Consider the following 21,923-nt stretch of genomic DNA (forward strand, 5'->3'; position numbering starts at 1 on the left):
AGGATGACGCCGTGGACCGGACACACCTATGTTGGAGAAACAAGCAGCAAACAGCTAAACCAGTACTGAAACATATAAGCAGACGTTATGGAAATAGGAGTATATTGTGGATCCATAAAGGGAGGTAAAAGACAAGTCCCTGCAACTGATTATATAGGGTCTATGAAAAATTTCCCATGAGGTGAAACAAAGAATCATAAACCATACCCCAAATACATCCCTCTGACAAACACTGTACTCTGAGGGGAAACCAGGCCTCAATATAGACTGAAACCCCCTTTCTCTGAAGGATCAAACGCACATCTTGATTCTTCAAGCACCTTCAGTGGAGGCAAAGTAAAGACTAAGGTATGTGTGAGGTAGGAGGGGTTTTATAGAGATCTTGGGGTTTGGGACTCTATGCCTCCTCCTAGTGGTAGAGAAGGGTAATTCCCATGAGTACCACCTGTATGAAGAAAAGAAAAGGTTTGTGCGCTTATTGGGTTATTTGGAATGTAGAACAGAACATTCCTTCCTCTGAAGCCTACACTCTGTATCCCTAGGAAACAGTGTTCAATACTCAGGGATCTCGAGCAGACTGTGTCCAGGCCTTCTAAAAAAGGAGTAATATGCCCTCTACCAGTAGATGATCCAGACTGGGGACCACACATTCATGCTGACTTTGTAGAAGTGGTGGGCCGTCCAGGGAGTTCTGGAAAAATCATTTGTATGTAAAGAGGAGGAGGATTTTTGGTTGCTGTATTGACGAAAAGGAATGAAAACTATTAGGAGCCCTTCATTTGCCCTTGGACCAGGACCGAATAAAATCTTTCCTTGTAAGGGAAGAGTAAAAAATCTGGTCTTAGAAACCATGTCAGTTGACCAACATTTTAACCACAAGTCTCTTCTGGTCAATACAGCTAGCTCCATATACTTGGCGTTAAATCTGATAATATCAACAAGATTAAATCATTGACTGTTGCAACTCAGGCTATACTAACAGTTAGTCTAAATACGTTTCCTGACTCCTAAAATTCCAAGATGGTAATAAAAATATATTTTTACATTTGGAAGCTGTATTATAAGAAATACTAGGCCTTGCCATTCCTTGGTAATAATTTCAATAATTGCATCTGGTGCAGGAAACACTTCTGGAGCCTTAGCAGCAGGCTTCAAAATTAGATCCAATTGTTTATCAGACTTTTTCTCAGTTTAGGATCTTACACTCCTAACGTACATAATACTTCCTTCAGTAATGTACGAAGGTGAACTAAATTAAACATAAAAGTAGATGAATCAGTCAATTAGTCAATAGTGTGCTCCCAGTAAATGGTGGTAAATAGTGTGGTATTTTTTTTTTTTTTTAACTACTTCACTGCCACAAATCCCCTTTTGCCTATTGAGAAATGTAGAGATCTTAGGCACGCTACTCTGAGTCGGGAGCAAGATCCGGTAGCGCGCTATGGAGAATAAACCACTATGCAACAGGTACATCTAGGAGCGCACTTAGATTCCTTCTGTCTACCAGTAGCAGCTCTTTGAGGGGAAAAATGGGCCTCAAATTGGTCCGAGGACCCCTCTCAACAAAGAATCTGGAACAACTCCATTCTTCACCTTCCTCAAGGGAGGCAAAGATTAGACTGGTTAATCAGTGAGTTGGCCAGGAGTGGCCAGGAGTTGAATCCCAGAAGTAATGAACTCATGAATTCTCACTAACATGAAATAAAAAAAGAATACACAAACAAGGGGTTACAATCTTAAGTTAGACGGTAGCAGCTTTAGGAGAAATGCGAGGAAGCAGGTTTTTACAGAAAGGGTGATGGATTAATGGAATAAACTTCTAATAGAGGTGGCAAACAAAAAAACTATAAAATAAGTTAAAAATAAGTTTACCCTAAGAAATAAGTTTACATAGCACAAGTAATATGGGTAGACTTTATGGGCATTTTGGTTCTTATCTACCATCAAATTCTATGTTTCTATACACACATATGCTATGTGTGACTAGAAAACCAGGGGAACAACACCATGCCTGCTCAGAGAGCTGGAAGTTTTATTTATTACGTCAGTAAGGGCTTAACTTATGTCATAAAAGTCACTAACTCTCTGAGAAGGTGTGGTGTTTGACTGCTGGTGCAAGGGGCACTCACAGCATATGTTTGCATGCAGTTGAAAAACAGCAATAACTTTTATTAGAAGCATTTTTGCTAATGAAAGCAAATTGCAAACATGTTACTAATTAAATGCTTATCCATGCACATTTCAGTTTTTACCTTTTTTTTCCTATTTAAAAACAGAATGATACCTATTAGTGGACATATTAATTACTACAACTGGATGAAATGGCTAGATCTAGAGTATCTATTATGACAACATGTGTATGTAGGGTTGCCACCGTCCCTTAAAATACAGAACACTTATAAGTTACACATGCTGCAGGGTTTGCAGGGAGGAATATGAATAGTGCTGTCCACAAACACAATACATGTTCCTCCCTGCACACCCTGCAGCATGTGTAACTCATAACTGTCCAGGAAAACATGGCTGAGGTGGCAACCCTATGTGTATGTATATTGGAAGCATCTTGGATACTGTACCTAACTGATACAAGAATAATATTAAGTTGATTTGCAGAAAATATCTAAGATCTGGATTTCTATCACATGGATGTACAAAGGACTAGTGTATGAACATCTATAGTTGTCTATGTGGAAAGTACTTGCGATATGGGACTATTTCTTCCCCTGGTAGCTGAAGTGATGGCTTATGGCTCTCATAGGGATTCTGATTTTTTATTTTATTTTTATTTTTGGTATTTATGTTATTCAGACATTTTTTTTTTATAAATGTTGGATTCAACCCTTTTTTGGTATATGGGTGGTGTTCAGATGTGTGTTTAAGTTAGGTGGTACAATATTTCTTCTTCTTCATATTAATCACTGTACTATAAATCTCTTTTTATAACTTAAGGTATTTTTTTTTCTGGTGCTGGTTTATATAGTATTCTAAATACTCATACAAATAAAAATATTTTATTTAGGATAGAAAAAAAAGAAAATTTATGCTTACCTGATAAATGTATTTCTTTTTTGACACGATGAGTCCACGGATCATCTTAATTACTAATGGGATATTCACCTCCTGATCAGCAGGAGGAGGCAAAGAGCACCACAGCAGAGCTGTTAAATAGCTCCTCCCTTCCCTCCCACTCCAGTCATTCGACTGAAGTTAGGAAGAGAAAGGAAAAGCCAAGGTGCAGAGGTGTCTGAAGTTTACAATAACCCACAACCTGTCTAAAAGAACAGGGCGGCCGTGGACTTATCGCATGAAAAAATAAATACATTTATCAGGTAAGCATAAATTTTATTTTATTTTTTAAGACACGATGAGTCCACTGATCATCTTAATTACTAATGGGATTCAATACCCAAGCTAGAGTACACAGATGATACGGGAGGGACAAGACAGGTAACCTAAATGGAACGCACCCCTGCTTGAAGAACCTTTCTCCCAAAAGCGGCCTCAGCCGAAATAAAAGTATCAAATATAAAAAACTTTGAAAAGTGTGAAGAGAAGACCAAGTTGCAGCCTTGCAAATCTGTTCCACAGAAGCTTTATTCGTGAATGCCCATGAAGAAGTAACAGCCCTTGTGGAATGAGCCGTAACTCTCTCTAGAGGCTGCTGTCTAGCAGTCTCATGCAAAACGTATGATACTTTTCAGCCAAAAAGAAAGAAAAGTAGCAGAAGCTTTCTATCCTTTGTGTTTTCCCAAGAAAAGCACAAACAAAGAAGAAGACTGACGAAAGTCCTTAGTCGCCTGCCGGTAAAACTGTAAAGCACGGACCACGTCCAAATTGCACAAAAGTCTATCCTTCTTAGAAGAAGAATTAGGACACAAGGAAGGCACAACAATCTCCTGATTAATGCTCCGATTCGAAACAACTTTAGGAAAAAATCCTACTTTAGGATGAAAAAATACCTTATCTGAATGGAAAAGAAGATAAGGAGACTCATACTGAAATGCCGAGATTTCTGACACTCTCAGAGCAAAAGAAATAGCAGCAAACAATAAAAAAATTCCAAGATAACAACTTAATATCTTAGGAATACATAGGCTCAAACTGAGCCCCTTGAAGAACTCTAAAAACTAAATTCGGACTCCATGGAGGAGAAACTGGAATTAACACAGGCCTGATCCTGACCAAGGCCTGACAAATTGAGTGTACATCTGGAACAACTGCCACACTTTTGTGTAACAAAAAAGATAAAGACAGAGACTTGACCCTTTAGGGAGCTTGACGAACACTTTCTCCAAAACCTCTAGGAGAAAAAAATAAAAAAAATCTAGGAATTCTAACTCTACTCCATGAGTAGCCCATGGATTCACACCAATATAGGTATTTACACCTTATCCTAAGATAAATTAATTTTCTTTTTTTTTTTTTTATTGACAAGCTTACAAGCCTGAATTATGGTCTCAATGACCAAGTCAGAAAAAATCCCGCTTGAAAAATATGAAGCGTTCAATCTCCAATCAGTCAGTTCCAGAGAAACCAGATTCGGGTAAAGAGTCTACCTGCTCAGGAAATCCGCCACCCAGGTATCCACCCCTGGGATGTGGATTGCCGACAGACAGCAAGAATGGGCCTCCGCCCACTGTATTAATTTAAATACCCCTGTCATCGCTAAGGAACTCCTCGTTCCTCCCTGATGACTGATGTAACCCACTGACATTAAATTTTGTTCGACTGGAACCTGAAAAACTGGTACCGAGGGTAACTAAGGTCAGGCCAGAAGAACATTGCAGAACAATCTCAGCTCCAGAATGTTTATAGGAAGAACAGACTCTGGCTGAGTCCAAACCCCCCTGAACTCTTAAGGAACCCCAGACTGCTCCCCATCGTAGAAGGCTGGCGACTGTTGTCACAATCACCCAGGATGGTCTGTGAAGCAGGTTCCCTTGGAGAGATGATCCAGAGACAACCACCAGTGAAGAGAATCCCTTGTCTCCTACTCCTTTGGCTGAGCATGCTTAACTGCAGAGGTCTGAGATGGAACCGAGCAAACGGGATAATTTCGGATTTCCTGACCTTCGGTCAGACAAATCTTCATGGACATGGAATCTACTATGGATCACAAGAAGCTACTCTTGTGCTTGGGACTAAGGAACTCTTTTCCAAATTTACCTTCCACCCCTGAAATCACGGGAAGAATAATACCCTTTTTTGTGACAACTCTGAGAACTGTGGCAAGACCAAAAAGAAGAACCACAAACTGGAGACGTTTGACCAGAAAGGCAAAACTTAGAACTAGAGACGATTCTTGTGAATGGTACATGAAGGAACACGTCCTTTAAATCCACTGTCATAAGTTGACCCTCTTGGATACAGAGAAGAATGGAACTAATAGTTTCCATCTTGAAGCACGTTATTCTAAGAGATTTGTTTAGACTCGAGAGATCTAAAAAGTGGTCTGAAGGTTCCCTCTCTTATTTGGGAACCACAAACTGATTGGGGTAAAAAAAAAAAAAAAAACTGTACCTGGATTGAAACTGAAACAATCACTCCCAGGTCTGAGAGGTCTCCTACACAGTAAAAAACCAAAAATATGAGTGCGCTCAGGGGCTCTACCAATAGATAACTAGAAATGGTGTCCTAATGTGGAATAGTCTGCTATAAGCTTTTACTGTTAGTAAATATATACCAATAGTATCCTTCAACAAATTTATTATATATCTAATAAAATATAAGTATACAGTTCATAGGTTAAATAATAAGATACATACAGTTCATAGGTAAGATAAGGTGCACCTTATAAATTATCAAAAAAAAAAAACTTTAAATTAATAGAAAAGATAAAAAGGTAGAGAAAAAATGGTTAAAATACATGTACAAGACAATGTTATCTGTTGATAGTATGTAAATGGAGATGCTGCTACGGTTAGTATGTTAGCAATGTCCAAGAGGTGATTATAATCTGCACTATTGTTCCTTAAGTGTGAGTATTCTGCACCACTGTTTCTTTGCTGCAAATAGTACAGTTTGGTTTCACTTTCAGGTATTTGCTTTAAGAAATCAGTCACTTCAGATTGTACAAGTGTTGGCGTCTGGGTGTGTAGAAGGTGTTTTCACTGGAGCCGTAATAGTTTTAAAGCCAGAGGGGTTTAGTACTCACCAGAATCCGAAAGCGTGTATCACTCTAACCGCTTTCTCCGACCTGCTCTCCTGCGGCGTGCAGTTGGCGTTCAGGCAGCCGTTGGGAATTTTCTGACGTGTTTTCGTCACGTATCACGTGTCTGCCCGAATAGCCAATCTAGCGGTCGGATTACCGGTGTACTTTTCAAACCCACTCTGTTCTACGGGTTTTGATGTAGGTGAACTTTTCAGTGTCAAATAAACACTTTGTTGCTTAGTCTTTTTTGTCTTTTTCCTTTTAACCTTCACACTGATATCCAAAACGGATGTTTAGGCTGGGTAAACCGTTAACATATATTTCAATGGGTAAAAGGTTCAAAGTGGTTCCTTCACAATCTGTCCATAAAGAGCTGGCCAGCTACACAGTACTGCTTCACATCAACGCGTTTCAGCTGGAGGCTTTTTTCAAGATGAGCCTGTATACTTCCTCTTTGCCTTTTTATACCCAATAATTTAAAGCCACAGTGATTGTGTCTTGACTTGCTTATAATATTTTCCATAGTTTCACATGGTTGTATCTATTAGCAGCAAACTCCATTACAATATGATAGTGTAACCATCTTTTCACCAATTTGTATATTATATATATACTTAATTAGTATTGTTAGAAAAAGAGCTCTAATATAAAGAATTTTTAAAAAGTAAAACCAAAGTTGGGGAAGAAAGAAGACAATATAAAAATTAATATAAAAACACAGTGTAAGACCGTCTCTCGTTTTGTCTGATCTGCAGATAATCTTGAAAACAGAAACCTGCCTCTGGGAGGAAAACTTTTGAACTCTAATTTGTATCCCTGGAACACTATTTACTATTGCCCAGGGATCCTGAACATCTCGAACCCAAGCCTGAGCAAAGATCGAAAGTCTGCCCCCCTACAAGATCCGATCCCGAATCTGGGCATGTCCTTTATGCTGTCTTTGATTCAACAGCAGACTATTTAGAATTTTTTACATTTAAAAAGAGATTATTTCCGTCAAGCCAGGTCCCAACAAGGTCCCCCCCTTGTAAGGAATCGCTAAAAGCTTAGACTTAGAGCCAACATCCATAGAACCAGGCTCTAATATCCAGTTTGATAACCTGAAGAAAGAATCAGTCATTTTGAAGCTTTTATTCTATCCTGGATTTTATCCAGGGGAGTTAACCAATATGCTGTCGCACTAGCGATGGTTACAAAGTACACAACTGGTTACCATTGTAAGCCCTGGGGTACAGCCCCTTTTATAAATTCTTGTCCATAGGAACGTTAAAAAACCCAACTATCATCCAAGGGTATAGTAGTTCTCTTAGCTAAGCTGGAAACTACTTCTTCCACCCTAGAGAATGTTTATCCAGCCTCCTTAGCCGAGTCGGCTATGGGAAACATCTTTGAAAATATAGCAAATACAGTCTCTTCCATTCCTCATAACTTACTGGACGCACTAGGATAGATTACCCCTGTAGTGTCTGAGTCGCCCAAGGTAGCTAAAAACCTCCTAAAGAAAGCAAATGGAGGTGCTCCTTTCAGGTTCAAATATAGATATTATTCATCTGAGTCTGAGAATTTTTCTCAGATAATCCGGAAGTATCTTCCTCTTACAGGTAACAGAAGAACTATTCAGAATACCAACTACTGAATCAATCACCCTAAATGATTGAAAATAGTTCCTCCAGTAATGTTTTCTATCACGTGGGAAACAACCTGTAATGCATGAACTGCAGAGTAACTCCGGGTGGAGTGTGAGAGGAAGCACAGGACACTGCATGAGGACCATAAAATTTTGTGATACAGGTTGACCATTGTCAACAGACTCCTAAACAGCAAACTCCGTAATAGGAGTAGGTTCAGAAAAGAGTGAAATTTTTTAATAAAAATTGACACATAAAAAACGTTACTGTTTCTTTAAATCTTAAAAAGTAACTTTTTATTTCTGTGTCCAGAGATAAGTGAAATTAACATTGCAGAACTTATCAAAAAAACGATACTGCTTAGTTCACGGACATCGCCATGACATTAAAGAAGTGATGTCTTATGCAGCAATTCCAGATGGAAAGTGCAAGGGACCGCAGGGCACTGCATGTGTGAGAAAAAAATAAAAATGAATTTACATTTCTTTAATCAATCTGCCTCACCTATGGCAGAATACTTAAATAAGGCTTAACCTGTTGCTAATAAAAATTAATATATAGCAAGCGGAATGTTAAAGAGTAACACATTTTCTTTTACGAGGTCAGACATGGCTGAATATGTAGGAGAGATTGACGGTACTGCTTAAGTCTGTCTACCCCTCAGCATGACCCAGCTGAGGCGTCAAACAGCCTCTCTATACAAGTCCTGACCTTAATATAGCGCTGTTTAAATGCGCATCGTTCACTGTTCCAGTGAAGGCTTAGACTGTGCACTGGATATACTTGCATGTACGTGCACTTTAAATGCGTATCGCAGCGTTCTCCCTGCAGCCTGGGAAAAAACAGACAAAGTAACCGATATCGCTAAATATCTTAGAGAAGCGATATCTTGCTAAATAACTCTAGATGGAGTTGGTGAAGAAAGTGCAGGGCACTGTACAGGTGGACTGTAATATTTTATGGGCACTTAAAGAGAATCCCTTCTCTTTTCTATAGAAAAAGTTCTCACAAGAAAAAGGAACAGGGAAATGTATAGTAAAGCCACATTCCCCCTGTAGTATTTCGTTTAATAACAGAAGTGGATACTTTAAAACTGATAACCTTGCACTGTAGGGCCTTCTTGAATCATCAGACTGACATATGGATGATTAATCTCATAAAGGCCTTAACTGGTTTTATCCAAAAAAACATATAAAGACCATTACTGAAAACGTTACGGTTGCTTTAATATGTAAATTTGAAAAACATAATTTATGTAAGAACTTACCTGATAAATTCATTTCTTTCATATTAGCAAGAGTCCATGAGCTAGTGACGTATGGGATATACATTCCTACCAGGAGGGGCAAAGTTTCCCAAACCTCAAAATGCCTACAAATACACCCCTCACCACACCCACAATTCAGTTTAACGAATAGCCAAGAAGTGGGGTGATAAAAGAGTGCGAAAGCATATACAATAAGGAATTGGAATAATTGTGCTTTATACAAAATCATAACCACCACAAAAAAAGGGCGGGCCTCATGGACTCTTGCTAATATGAAAGAAATGAATTTATCAGGTAAGTTCTTACATAAATTATGTTTTCTTTCATGTAATTAGCAAGAGTCCATGAGCTAGTGACGTATGGGATAATGACTACCCAAGATGTGGATCTTTCCACACAAGAGTCACTAGAGAGGGAGGGATAAAATAAAGACAGCCAATTCCTGCTGAAAATAATCCACACCCAAAATAAAGTTTAACGAAAAACATAAGCAGAAGATTCAAACTGAAACCGCTGCCTGAAGTACTTTTCTACCAAAAACTGCTTCAGAAGAAGAAAATACATAAAAATGGTAGAATTTAGTAAAAGTATGCAAAGAGGACCAAGTTGCTGCTTTGCAGATCTGGTCAACCGAAGCTTCATTCCTAAACGCCCAGGAAGTAGAAACTGACCTAGTAGAATGAGCTGTAATTCTTTGAGGCGGAGTTTTACCCGACTCAACATAGGCAAGATGAATTAAAGATTTCAACCAAGATGCCAAAGAAATGGCAGAAGCTTTCTGGCCTTTTCTAGAACCGGAAAAGATAACAAATAGACTAGAAGTCTTACGAAAAGATTTCGTAGCTTCAACATAATATTTCAAAGCTCTAACAACATCCAAAGAATGCAACGATTTCTCCTTAGAATTCTTAGGATTAGGACATAATGAAGGAACCACAATTTCTCTACTAATGTTGTTGGAATTCACAACTTTAGGTAAAAATTCAAAAGAAGTTCGCAACACCGCCTTATCCTGATGAAAAATCAGAAAAGGAGACTCACAAGAAAGAGCAGATAATTCAGAAACTCTTCTGGCAGAAGAGATGGCCAAAAGGAACAAAACTTTCCAAGAAAGTAATTTAATGTCCAATGAATGCATAGGTTCAAACGGAGGAGCTTGAAGAGCTCCCAGAACCAAATTCAAACTCCAAGGAGGAGAAATTGACTTAATGACAGGTTTTATACGAACCAAAGCTTGTACAAAACAATGAATATCAGGAAGAATAGCAATCTTTCTGTGAAAAAGAACAGAAAGAGCAGAGATTTGTCCTTTCAAAGAACTTGCAGACAAACCCTTATCTAAACCATCCTGAAGAAACTGTAAAATTCTCGGTATTCTAAAAGAATGCCAGGAAAAATGATGAGAAAGACACCAAGAAATATAAGTCTTCCAGACTCTATAATATATCTCTCGAGATACAGATTTACGAGCCTGTAACATAGTATTAATCACAGAGTCAGAGAAACCTCTTTGACCAAGAATCAAGCGTTCAATCTCCATACCTTTAAATTTAAGGATTTCAGATCCTGATGGAAAAAAGGACCTTGTGACAGAAGGTCTGGTCTTAACGGAAGAGTCCACGGTTGGCAAGAGGCCATCCGGACAAGATCCGCATACCAAAACCTGTGAGGCCATGCCGGAGCTACCAGCAGAACAAACGAGCATTCCTTCAGAATCTTGGAGATTACTCTTGGAAGAAGAACTAGAGGCGGAAAGATATAGGCAGGATGATACTTCCAAGGAAGTGATAATGCATCCACTGCCTCCGCCTGAGGATCCCGGGATCTGGACAGATACCTGGGAAGTTTCTTGTTTAGATGGGACGCCATCAGATCTATTTCTGGAAGTTCCCACATTTGAACAATCTGAAGAAATACCTCTGGGTGAAGAGACCATTCGCCCGGATGCAACGTTTGGCGACTGAGATAATCCGCTTCCCAATTGTCTACACCTGGGATATGAACCGCAGAGATTAGACAGGAGCTGGATTCCGCCCAAACCAAAATTCGAGATACTTCTTTCATAGCCAGAGGACTGTGAGTCCCTCCTTGATGATTGATGTATGCCACAGTTGTGACATTGTCTGTCTGAAAACAAATGAACGATTCTCTCTTCAGAAGAGGCCAAAACTGAAGAGCTCTGAAAATTGCACGGAGTTCCAAAATATTGATCGGTAATCTCACCTCCTGAGATTCCCAAACTCCTTGTGCCGTCAGAGATCCCCACACAGCTCCCCAACCTGTGAGACTTGCATCTGTTGAAATTACAGTCCAAGTCGGAAGCACAAAAGAAGCCCCCTGAATTAAACGATGGTGATCTGTCCACCATGTTAGAGAGTGTCGAACAATCGGTTTTAAAGATATTAATTGAGATATCTTCGTGTAATCCTTGCACCATTGCTTCAGCATACAGAGCTGAAGAGGTTGCATGTGAAAACGAGCAAAGGGGATCGCGTCCGATGCAGCAGTCATAAGACCTAGAATTTCCATGCATAAGGCTACCGAAGGGAATGATTGTGACTGAAGGTTTCGACAAGCTGCAATCAACTTTAGACGTCTCTTGTCTGTTAAAGACAGAGTCATGGACACTGAATCCATCTGGAAACCCAGAAAGGTTACCCTTGTCTGAGGAATCAAAGAACTTTTTGGTAAATTGATCCTCCAACCATGATCTTGAAGAAACAACACAAGTCGATTCGTATGAGATTCTGCTAAATGTAAAGACTGAGCAAGTACCAAGATATCGTCCAAATAAGGAAATACCACAATACCCTGTTCTCTGATTACAGACAACAGGGCACCGAGAACCTTTGTAAAAATTCTTGGAGCTGTAGCTAGGCCAAACGGCAGAGCCACAAATTGGTAATGCTTGTCCAGAAACGAGAATCTCAGGAACTGATAATGATCTGGATGAATCGGAATATGCAGATATGCATCCTGTAAATCTATTGTGGACATATAATTCCCTTGCTGAACAAAAGGTAAGATAGTCCTTACAGTTACCATCTTGAACGTTGGTATCCTTACATAACGATTCAATATTTTTAGATCCAGAACTGGTCTGAAAGAATTCTCCTTCTTTGGTACAATGAAGAGATTTGAATAAAACCCCATCCCCTGTTCCGGAACTGGAACTGGCATAATTACTCCAGTCAACTCTAGATCTGAAACACATTTCAGAAATGTTTGAGCTTTTACTGGATTTACTGGGACACGGGAAAGAAAAAATCTCTTTGCAGGAGGTCTCAACTTGAAACCAATTCTGTACCCTTCTGAAACAATGCTCTGAATCCAAAGATTGTGAACAGAATTGATCCAAATTTCCTTGAAAAAACGTAACCTGCCCCCTACCAGCTGAGCTGGAATGAGGGCCGCACCTTCATGTGGACTTAGAAGCAGGCTTTGCCTTTCTAGCTGGCTTGGATTTATTCCAGACTGGAGATGGTCTCCAAACTGAAACCGCTCCTGAGGATGAAGGATCAGGCTTTTGTTCTTTGTTGAAACGAAAGGAACGAAAACGATTATTAGCCCTGTTTTTACCTTTAGATTTTTTATCCTGTGGTAAAAAAGTTCCTTTCCCACCAGTAACAGTTGAAATAATGGAATCCAACTGAGAACCAAATAATTTGTTACCCTGGAAAGAAATGGAAAGTAAAGTTGATTTAGAAGCCATATCAGCATTCCAAGTTTTAAGCCATAAAGCTCTTCTAGCTAAAATAGCTAGAGACATAAACCTGACATCAACTCTGATAATATCAAAAATGGCATCACAGATAAAATTATTAGCATGCTGAAGGAGAATAATAATATCATGAGAATCACAATGTGTTACTTGTTGCGCTAAAGTTTCCAACCAAAAAGTTGAAGCTGCAGCAACATCAGCCAAAGATATAGCAGGTCTAAGAAGATTACCTGAACACAGATAAGCTTTTCTTAGAAAGGATTCAATTTTCCTATCTAGAGGATCCTTAAACGAAGTACCATCTGACGTAGGAATAGTAGTACGTTTAGCAAGGGTAGAAATAGCCCCATCAACTTTAGGGATCTTGTCCCAAAATTCTAATCTGTCAGACGGCACAGGATATAATTGCTTAAAACGTTTAGAAGGAGTAAATTAATTACCCAAATTATCCCATTCTTTGGAAATTACTGCAGAAATAGCATTAGGAACAGGAAAAACTTCTGGAATAACCACAGGAGCTTTAAATACCTTATCTAAACGTTTAGAATTAGTATCAAGAGGACCAGAATCCTCTATTTCTAAAGCAATTAGTACTTCTTTAAGTAAAGAACGAATAAATTCCATTTTAAATAAATATGAAGATTTATCAGCATCAACCTCTGAGACAGAATCCTCTGAACCAGAGGAATCATCAGAATCAGAATGATGATGTTCATTTAAAAATTCATCTGTAGGGAGAGAAGTTTTAAAATATTTTTTACGTTTACTAGAAGGAGAAATAACAGACATAGCCTTCTTTATGGATTCAGAAACAAAATCTCTTATATTATCAGGAACATTCTGCACCTTAGATGTTGAAGGAACTGCAACAGGCAATGGTACTTTACTAAAGGAAATATTATCTGCTTTAACAAGTTTGTCATGACAATCAATACAAACAACAGCTGGAGGAATAGCTACCAAAAGTTTACAGCAGATACACTTAGCTTTGGTAGATTCAGCACTTGACAGCGATTTTCCTGTAGTATCTTCTGACTCAGATGCAACGTGAGACATCTTGCAATATGTAAGAGAAAAAACAACATATATATAAAGCAAAATTGATCAAATTCCTTAAATGACAGTTTCAGGAATGGGAAAAAATGCCAAAGAACAAGCTTCTAGCAACCAGAAGCAATAAAAAATGAGACTTAAATAATGTGGAGACAAAAGCGACGCCCATATTTTTTCGCGCCAAATAAGACGCCCACATTATTTGGCGCCTAAATGCTTTTTGGCGCCAAAAATGACGCCACATCCGGAACGCCGACATTTTTGGCGCAAAATAACGTCAAAAAATGACGCAACTTCCGGCGACACGTATGACGCTGGAAACGGAAATAGAATTTTTGCTCCAAAAAAGTCCGCGCCAAGAATGACGCAATAAAATGAAGCATTTTCAGCCCCCGCGAGCCTAACAGCCCACAGGGAAAAAGTCAAATTTTAAGGTAAGAAAAATGTTAAATTAAAATGCATTATCCCAAATATGAAACTGACTGTCTGAAAATAAGGAAAGTTGAACATTCTGAGTCAAGGCAAATAAATGTTTGAATACATATATTTAGAACTTTATAAACAAAGTGCCCAACCATAGCTTGGAGTGTCACAGAAAATAAGACTTACTTACCCCAGGACACTCATCTACATATAGCAGATAGCCAAACCAGTACTGAAACGAGAATCAGCAGAGGTAATGGTATATATAAGAGTATATCGTCGATCTGAAAAGGGAGGTAAGAGATGAATCTCTACGACCGATAACAGAGAACCTATGAAATAGACCCCGTAGAAGGAGATCACTGCATTCAAATAGGCAATACTCTCCTCACATCCCTCTGACATTCACTGCACGCTGAGAGGAAAACCGGGCTCCAACTTGCTGCGGAGCGCATATCAACGTAGAATCTAGCACAAACTTACTTCACCACCTCCATAGGAGGCAAAGTTTGTAAAACTGAATTGTGGGTGTGGTGAGGGGTGTATTTGTAGGCATTTTGAGGTTTGGGAAACTTTGCCCCTCCTGGTAGGAATGTATATCCCATACGTCACTAGCTCATGGACTCTTGCTAATTACATGAAAGAAACTCTTTTTATATAATATGGCATACTATCGAAGTATCTTGTTAACTAAGCGCAACACACTGTGTCTCTAAGTGCAACACACTGTGTTTCCAGCCCCCTCCGCTAACCGGAAGTGTAAGAGGAAAAGGAACCTAAACACAAACAAAAGGATCTGCTAGTCCTGCTTTCCGATAACCGGAAGAACTAAATAAGCGCTGTGCCATCAAATTGGCACCACGCAAGATCCGCCCCTCGTGGGCGTTTCAACAATCCGCTAAAATAACAGGCTGCTTAGCTCCTTTTACCTATGCCTAGGAAGCTGCTTAGCCCATATGGACTCTCTAATAACAAACACCCTCACACTGAGCTCGCTCTCTGCACAATACAAAAGTCAGTCAGTATGAACCCTCCCGGTCGGCTATGCATTTTATAAAACCGCCGGGAGAGAAGAGTCACATGTCCCATACAGTCCCAGTGCCAGCGTCCAAACTGCCAAGAGTCCCCTAAAACAATTAGGAGAATTGCATCTATGTTAACCCCTTGAAAGGAGCCCCAATTTGATGAGGTCTGTGTAAAAAAAAATAAAGTGCCCAAACTTTTTCTGAGACTTCTTGTACCCCAGAAATAAAGTCAGCACTTACCTCATCTTCTGCCTAGCAGCAAGGCAGACTCCAGGTTTAAGAGGTCCTATCCCTCCCATGGACCTGAGAATGAAGAGAAAGTCTTGAGTTAGAATCTCTCAGGTTTTCCAGAGGCAGGGCAGCATCAATATATGGGAGGCGCAGTGAGAATTATGTCCCACCAGTTCCCATTGCTCTAAAGCCACCAAAAACTCTACTGTAGAGACTTATATGGACTACGGCTACACCCTAGAACAAAGCAGCACACTCTGGCACTACTTTAAAAATAATAAACTCTTGATTGAAGAATCTTTTCTAACACCTAACTTTACCTCTTCCTATCACTAACGTTGGCAAAGAGAATGACTGGAGTGGGAGGGAAGGGAGGAGCTATTTAACAGCTCTGCTGTGGTACTCTTTGCCTCCTCCTGCTGACCAGGAGGTGAATATCCCATTAGTAATTAAGATGATTCGTGGACTCATCGTGTCTTAAAAAAGAAATATGTAATCTACGTTAATTTTTCCCCCTCCTGTTTATACCTCTGAAAATTGTGCTTTGTTTTCCAAACCCACCCAGACAGACTGGAGTACATATACTGGTTCTGATTGCTTGTCTTTGCTACATGCTAATTGGTGGTTGCTTAGATCAGTGCAGGAGCTTGTTTACATTTAAAAATGTAACTCGCCAAAGCAGAGGAGTTTACCCTTAGATTTCCCTGAAACAGCAACATTCAGTGAGTTTTCAACAACCTGAGATATCAATGCTCATAAAACATCTATTTTAATGCAGATATTATGTAATACAGTGAGGAAGTGCAAAAATGAATTTATAATTAGATAAACATAGCTCTGTGGTATCTGTTGGCGCTCTACAAATAACCAATAATAGCATAATGTGTGCTATATTAATCACACTTTAAACACTTTCAAAAACTATCAGTATCGCATTAGGACAAATCCTGTGATTTTAAAATAGAAGTAGCTATATCACAAGTATTTGGTGATAATGTTAATAAGACATGCCCTTTACTAAGAAAAATATGCTTTGTTTAAAGTAAGTAAAAAGGGAATCAGCATATCAGCTAATTATAGATTTACCTTCAGGAGTAAGATCATCTGTGAAAAAGCTTGCGGCTTCCAGAGCAGATTCCGTTTCTTCTGATGTCAGAGCTAGGAAGAACGAAAACAATTCAGTTTGTAATAATTACACAATAAGCTCTTTATATGTATATTTGTCCTCTCATCATCTAAACAGCAGATTTTATCAGTACAATGTTAAAAGATGACTAAACATGACACGACTGATAACAAAAAGAAAAATGGTGTTTACTATTCTATTTAATATACCTTCAAATATGAAAAAATGCACTGATATAAATCAATTTCAACATTAGGTATGCTAGGTATACTAAGGGACATGACACACAACATTAGGTATGCTAGGTATACTAAGGGACATGAAACACAACATTAGGTATGCTAGGTATACTAAGGGACATGAAACACATTAGGTATGCTAGGTATACTAAGGGACATGAAACACAACATTAGGTATGCTAGGTATACTAAGGAACATGAAACACAACATTAGGTATGCTAGGTATACTAAGGGACATGAAACACAACATTAGGTACGCTAGGTATACTAAGGGACATGAAACACAACATTAGGTATGCTAGGTATACTAAGGGACATGAAACACAACATTAGGTATGCTAGGTATACTAAGGGACATGAAACACAACATTAGGTATGCTAGGTATACTAAGGGACATGAAACACAACATTAGGTATGCTAGGTATACTAAGGTACATGAAACACAACATTAGGTATGCTAGGTATACTAAGGTACATGAAACACAACATTAGGTATGCTAGGTATACTAAGGGACATGTAACACAACATTAGGTATACTAAGGGACATGAAACACAACATTAGGTATGCTAGGTATACTAAGGGACATGACGCACAACATTAGGTATGCTAGGTATACTAAGGGACATGAAACACAACATTAGGTATGCTAGGTATATTAAGGGACATGAAACACATTAGGTATGCTAGGTATACTAAGGGACATGAAACACAACATTAGGTATGCTAGGTATACTAAGGGACATGTAACACAACATTAGGTATACTAAGGGACATGAAACACAACATTAGGTATGCTAGGTATACTAAGGGACATGAAACACAACATTAGGTATGCTAGGTATACTAAGGTACATGAAACACAACATTAGGTATGCTAGGTATACTAAGGTACATGAAACACAACATTAGGTATGCTAGGTATACTAAGGGACATGTAACACAACATTAGGTATACTAAGGGACATGAAACACAACATTAGGTATGCTAGGTATACTAAGGGACATGACGCACAACATTAGGTATGCTAGGTATACTAAGGGACATGAAACACAACATTAGGTATGCTAGGTATATTAAGGGACATGAAACACATTAGGTATGCTAGGTATACTAAGGGACATGAAACACAACATTAGGTATGCTAGGTATACTAAGGGACATGAAACACAACATTAGGTATACTAAGGGACATGAAACACAACATTAGGTATGCTAGGTATACTAAGGGACATGAAACACAACATTAGGTATGCTAGGTATATTAAGGGACATGAAACACATTAGGTATGCTAGGTATACTAAGGGACATGAAACACAACATTAGGTATGCTAGGTATACTAAGGGACATGAAACACATTAGGTATGCTAGGTATACTAAGGGACATGAAACACAACATTAGGTATGCTAGGTATACTAAGGGACATGAAACACAACATTAGGTACGCTAGGTATACTAAGGGACATGAAACACAACATTAGGTATGCTAGGTATACTAAGGGACATGAAACACAACATTAGGTATGCTAGGTATACTAAGGGACATAAAACACAACATTAGGTATGCTAGGTATACTAAGGGACATGAAACAACATTAGGTATGCTAGGTATACTAAGGGACATGACGCACAACATTAGGTACGCTAGGTATACTAAGGGACATGTAACACAACATTAGGTATACTAAGGGACATGAAACACAACATTAGGTATGCTAGGTATACTAAGGGACATGACGCACAACATTAGGTATGCTAGGTATACTAAGGGACATGAAACACAACATTAGGTATGCTAGGTATACTAAGGGACATGAAACAACATTAGGTACGCTAGGTATACTAAGGGACATGAAACACAACATTAGGTATGCTAGGTATACTAAGGGACATGAAACACAACATTAGGTATGCTAGGTATACTAAGGGACATAAAACACAACATTAGGTATGCTAGGTATACTAAGGGACATGAAACAACATTAGGTATGCTAGGTATACTAAGGGACATGACGCACAACATTAGGTACGCTAGGTATACTAAGGGACATGTAACACAACATTAGGTATACTAAGGGACATGAAACACAACATTAGGTATGCTAGGTATACTAAGGGACATGACGCACAACATTAGGTATGCTAGGTATACTAAGGGACATGAAACACAACATTAGGTATGCTAGGTATACTAAGGGACATGAAACAACATTAGGTACGCTAGGTATACTAAGGGACATGAAACACAACATTAGGTATGCTAGGTATACTAAGGGACATGAAACACAACATTAGGTATGCTAGGTATACTAAGGGACATGAAACACAACATTAGGTATGCTAGGTATACTAAGGGACATGTAACACAACATTAGGTACGCTAGGTATACTAAGGGACATGTAACACAACATTAGGTATACTAAGGGACATGAAACACAACATTAGGTATGCTAGGTATACTAAGGGACATGAAACACATTAGGTATGCTAGGTATACTAAGGGAAATGTAACAAAACATTAGGAATACTAAGGGACATGAAACACAACATTAGGTATGCTAGGTATACTAAGGGACATGAAACACAACATTAGGTATGCTAGGTATACTAAGGGACATGAAACACAACATTAGGTATGCTAGGTATACTAAGGGACATGAAACACAACATTAGGTATGCTAGGTATACTAAGGGACATGAAACACAACATTAGGTACACTAGGTATACTAAGGGACATGTAACACAACATTAGGTACGCTAGGTATACTAAGGGACATGTAACACAACATTAGGTATACTAAGGGACATGAAACACAACATTAGGTATGCTAGGTATACTAAGGGACATGAAACACAACATTAGGTACGCTAGGTATACTAAGGGACATGACGCACAACATTAGGTATGCTAGGTATACTAAGGGACATGAAACACAACATTAGGTACGCTAGGTATACTAAGGGACATAAAACACAACATTAGGTATGCTAGGTATACTAAGGGACATGACGCACAACATTAGGTACGCTAGGTATACTAAGGGACATGAAACAACATTAGGTACGCTAGGTATACTAAGGGACATGAAACACAACATTAGGTATGCTAGGTATACTAAGGGACATGAAACAACATTAGGTACGCTAGGTATACTAAGGGACATGAAACACAACATTAGGTATGCTAGGTATACTAAGGGACATGAAACACAACATTAGGTATGCTAGGTATACTAAGAGACATGAAACAACATTAGGTATGCTAGGTATACTAAGGGACATGAAACACAACATTAGGTATGCTAGGTATACTAAGGGACATGAAACACAACATTCGGTATGCTAGGTATACTAAGGGACATGAAACACAACATTAGGTATGCTAGGTATACTAAGGGACATGAAACACAACATTAGGTATGCTAGGTATACTAAGGGACATGAAACACATTAGGTATGCTAGGTATACTAAGGGACATGAAACACAACATTAGGTATGCTAGGTATACTAAGGGACATGAAACACAACATTAGGTATGCTAAGGGACATGTAACACAACATTAGGTATGCTAGGTATACTAAGGGACATAAAACACAACATTAGGTATGCTAGGTATACTAAGGGACATGAAACACAACATTAGGTATGCTAGGTATACTAAGGGACATGAAACACAACATTAGGTATGCTAGGTATACTAAGGGACATGAAACACAACATTAGGTATGCTAAGGGACATGTAACACAACATTAGGTATACTAAGGGATATGAAACACAACATTAGGTATGCTAGGTATACTAAGGGACATGAAACACAACATTAGGTACACTAGGTATACTAAGGGACATGAAACACAACATTAGGTATGCTAGGTATACTAAGGGACATGAAACACAACATTAGGTATGCTAGGTATACTAAGGGACATGAAACACAACATTAGGTATGCTAGGTATACTAAGGGACATGAAACACAACATTAGGTATGCTAAGGGACATGTAACACAACATTAGGTATGCTAGGTATACTAAGGGACATAAAACACAACATTAGGTATGCTAGGTATACTAAGGGACATGAAACACAACATTAGGTATGCTAGGTATACTAAGGGACATGAAACACAACATTAGGTATGCTAGGTATACTAAGGGACATGAAACACAACATTAGGTATGCTAAGGGACATGTAACACAACATTAGGTATACTAAGGGACATGAAACACAACATTAGGTATGCTAGGTATACTAAGGGACATGAAACACAACATTAGGTATGCTAGGTATACTAAGGGACATGAAACACAACATTAGGTATGCTAAGGGACATGTAACACAACATTAGGTATGCTAGGTATACTAAGGGACATAAAACACAACATTAGGTATGCTAGGTATACTAAGGGACATGAAACACAACATTAGGTATGCTAGGTATACTAAGGGACATGAAACACAACATTAGGTATGCTAGGTATACTAAGGGACATGAAACACAACATTAGGTATGCTAAGGGACATGTAACACAACATTAGGTATACTAAGGGACATGAAACACAACATTAGGTATGCTAGGTATACTAAGGGACATGAAACACAACATTAGGTATGCTAGCTATACTAAGGGACATGAAACACAACATTAGGTATGCTAGGTATACTAAGGGACATGAAACACAACATTAGGTATGCTAGGTATACTAAGGGACATGAAACACAACATTAGGTATGCTAAGGGACATGTAACACAACATTAGGTATACTAAGGGACATGAAACACAACATTAGGTATGCTAGGTATACTAAGGGACATGAAACAACATTAGGTATGCTAGGTATACTAAGGGACATGAAACACAACATTAGGTATGCTAGGTATACTAAGGGACATGAAACACATTAGGTATGCTAGGTATACTAAGGGACATGAAACACAACATTAGGTATGCTAGGTATACTAAGGGACATGAAACACAACATTAGGTATGCTAAGGGACATGTAACACAACATTAGGTATGCTAGGTATACTAAGGGACATGAAACA

The 21,923-nt window shown here is 38.7% G+C and overlaps 1 protein-coding gene across 2 annotated transcripts in view; it reads right to left on the reverse strand.

The window, feature by feature from the left end:
• Window positions 1–21,923, reverse strand: part of TBC1D9B (TBC1 domain family member 9B) — a 424,635-nt gene that overhangs the window by 67,486 nt on the left and 335,226 nt on the right. For both annotated transcript variants that reach the window (XM_053718644.1, XM_053718642.1), the window contains exon 18: window positions 16,586–16,657. In XM_053718644.1, coding sequence (XP_053574619.1) covers window positions 16,586–16,657 — 72 coding nt within the window. The remainder of the gene's footprint in view (window positions 1–16,585; window positions 16,658–21,923) is intronic.

This window comes from Bombina bombina, chromosome 6 (genome assembly GCF_027579735.1).
Source record: "Bombina bombina isolate aBomBom1 chromosome 6, aBomBom1.pri, whole genome shotgun sequence".
NCBI classification, from domain to species: domain Eukaryota; kingdom Metazoa; phylum Chordata; class Amphibia; order Anura; family Bombinatoridae; genus Bombina; species Bombina bombina.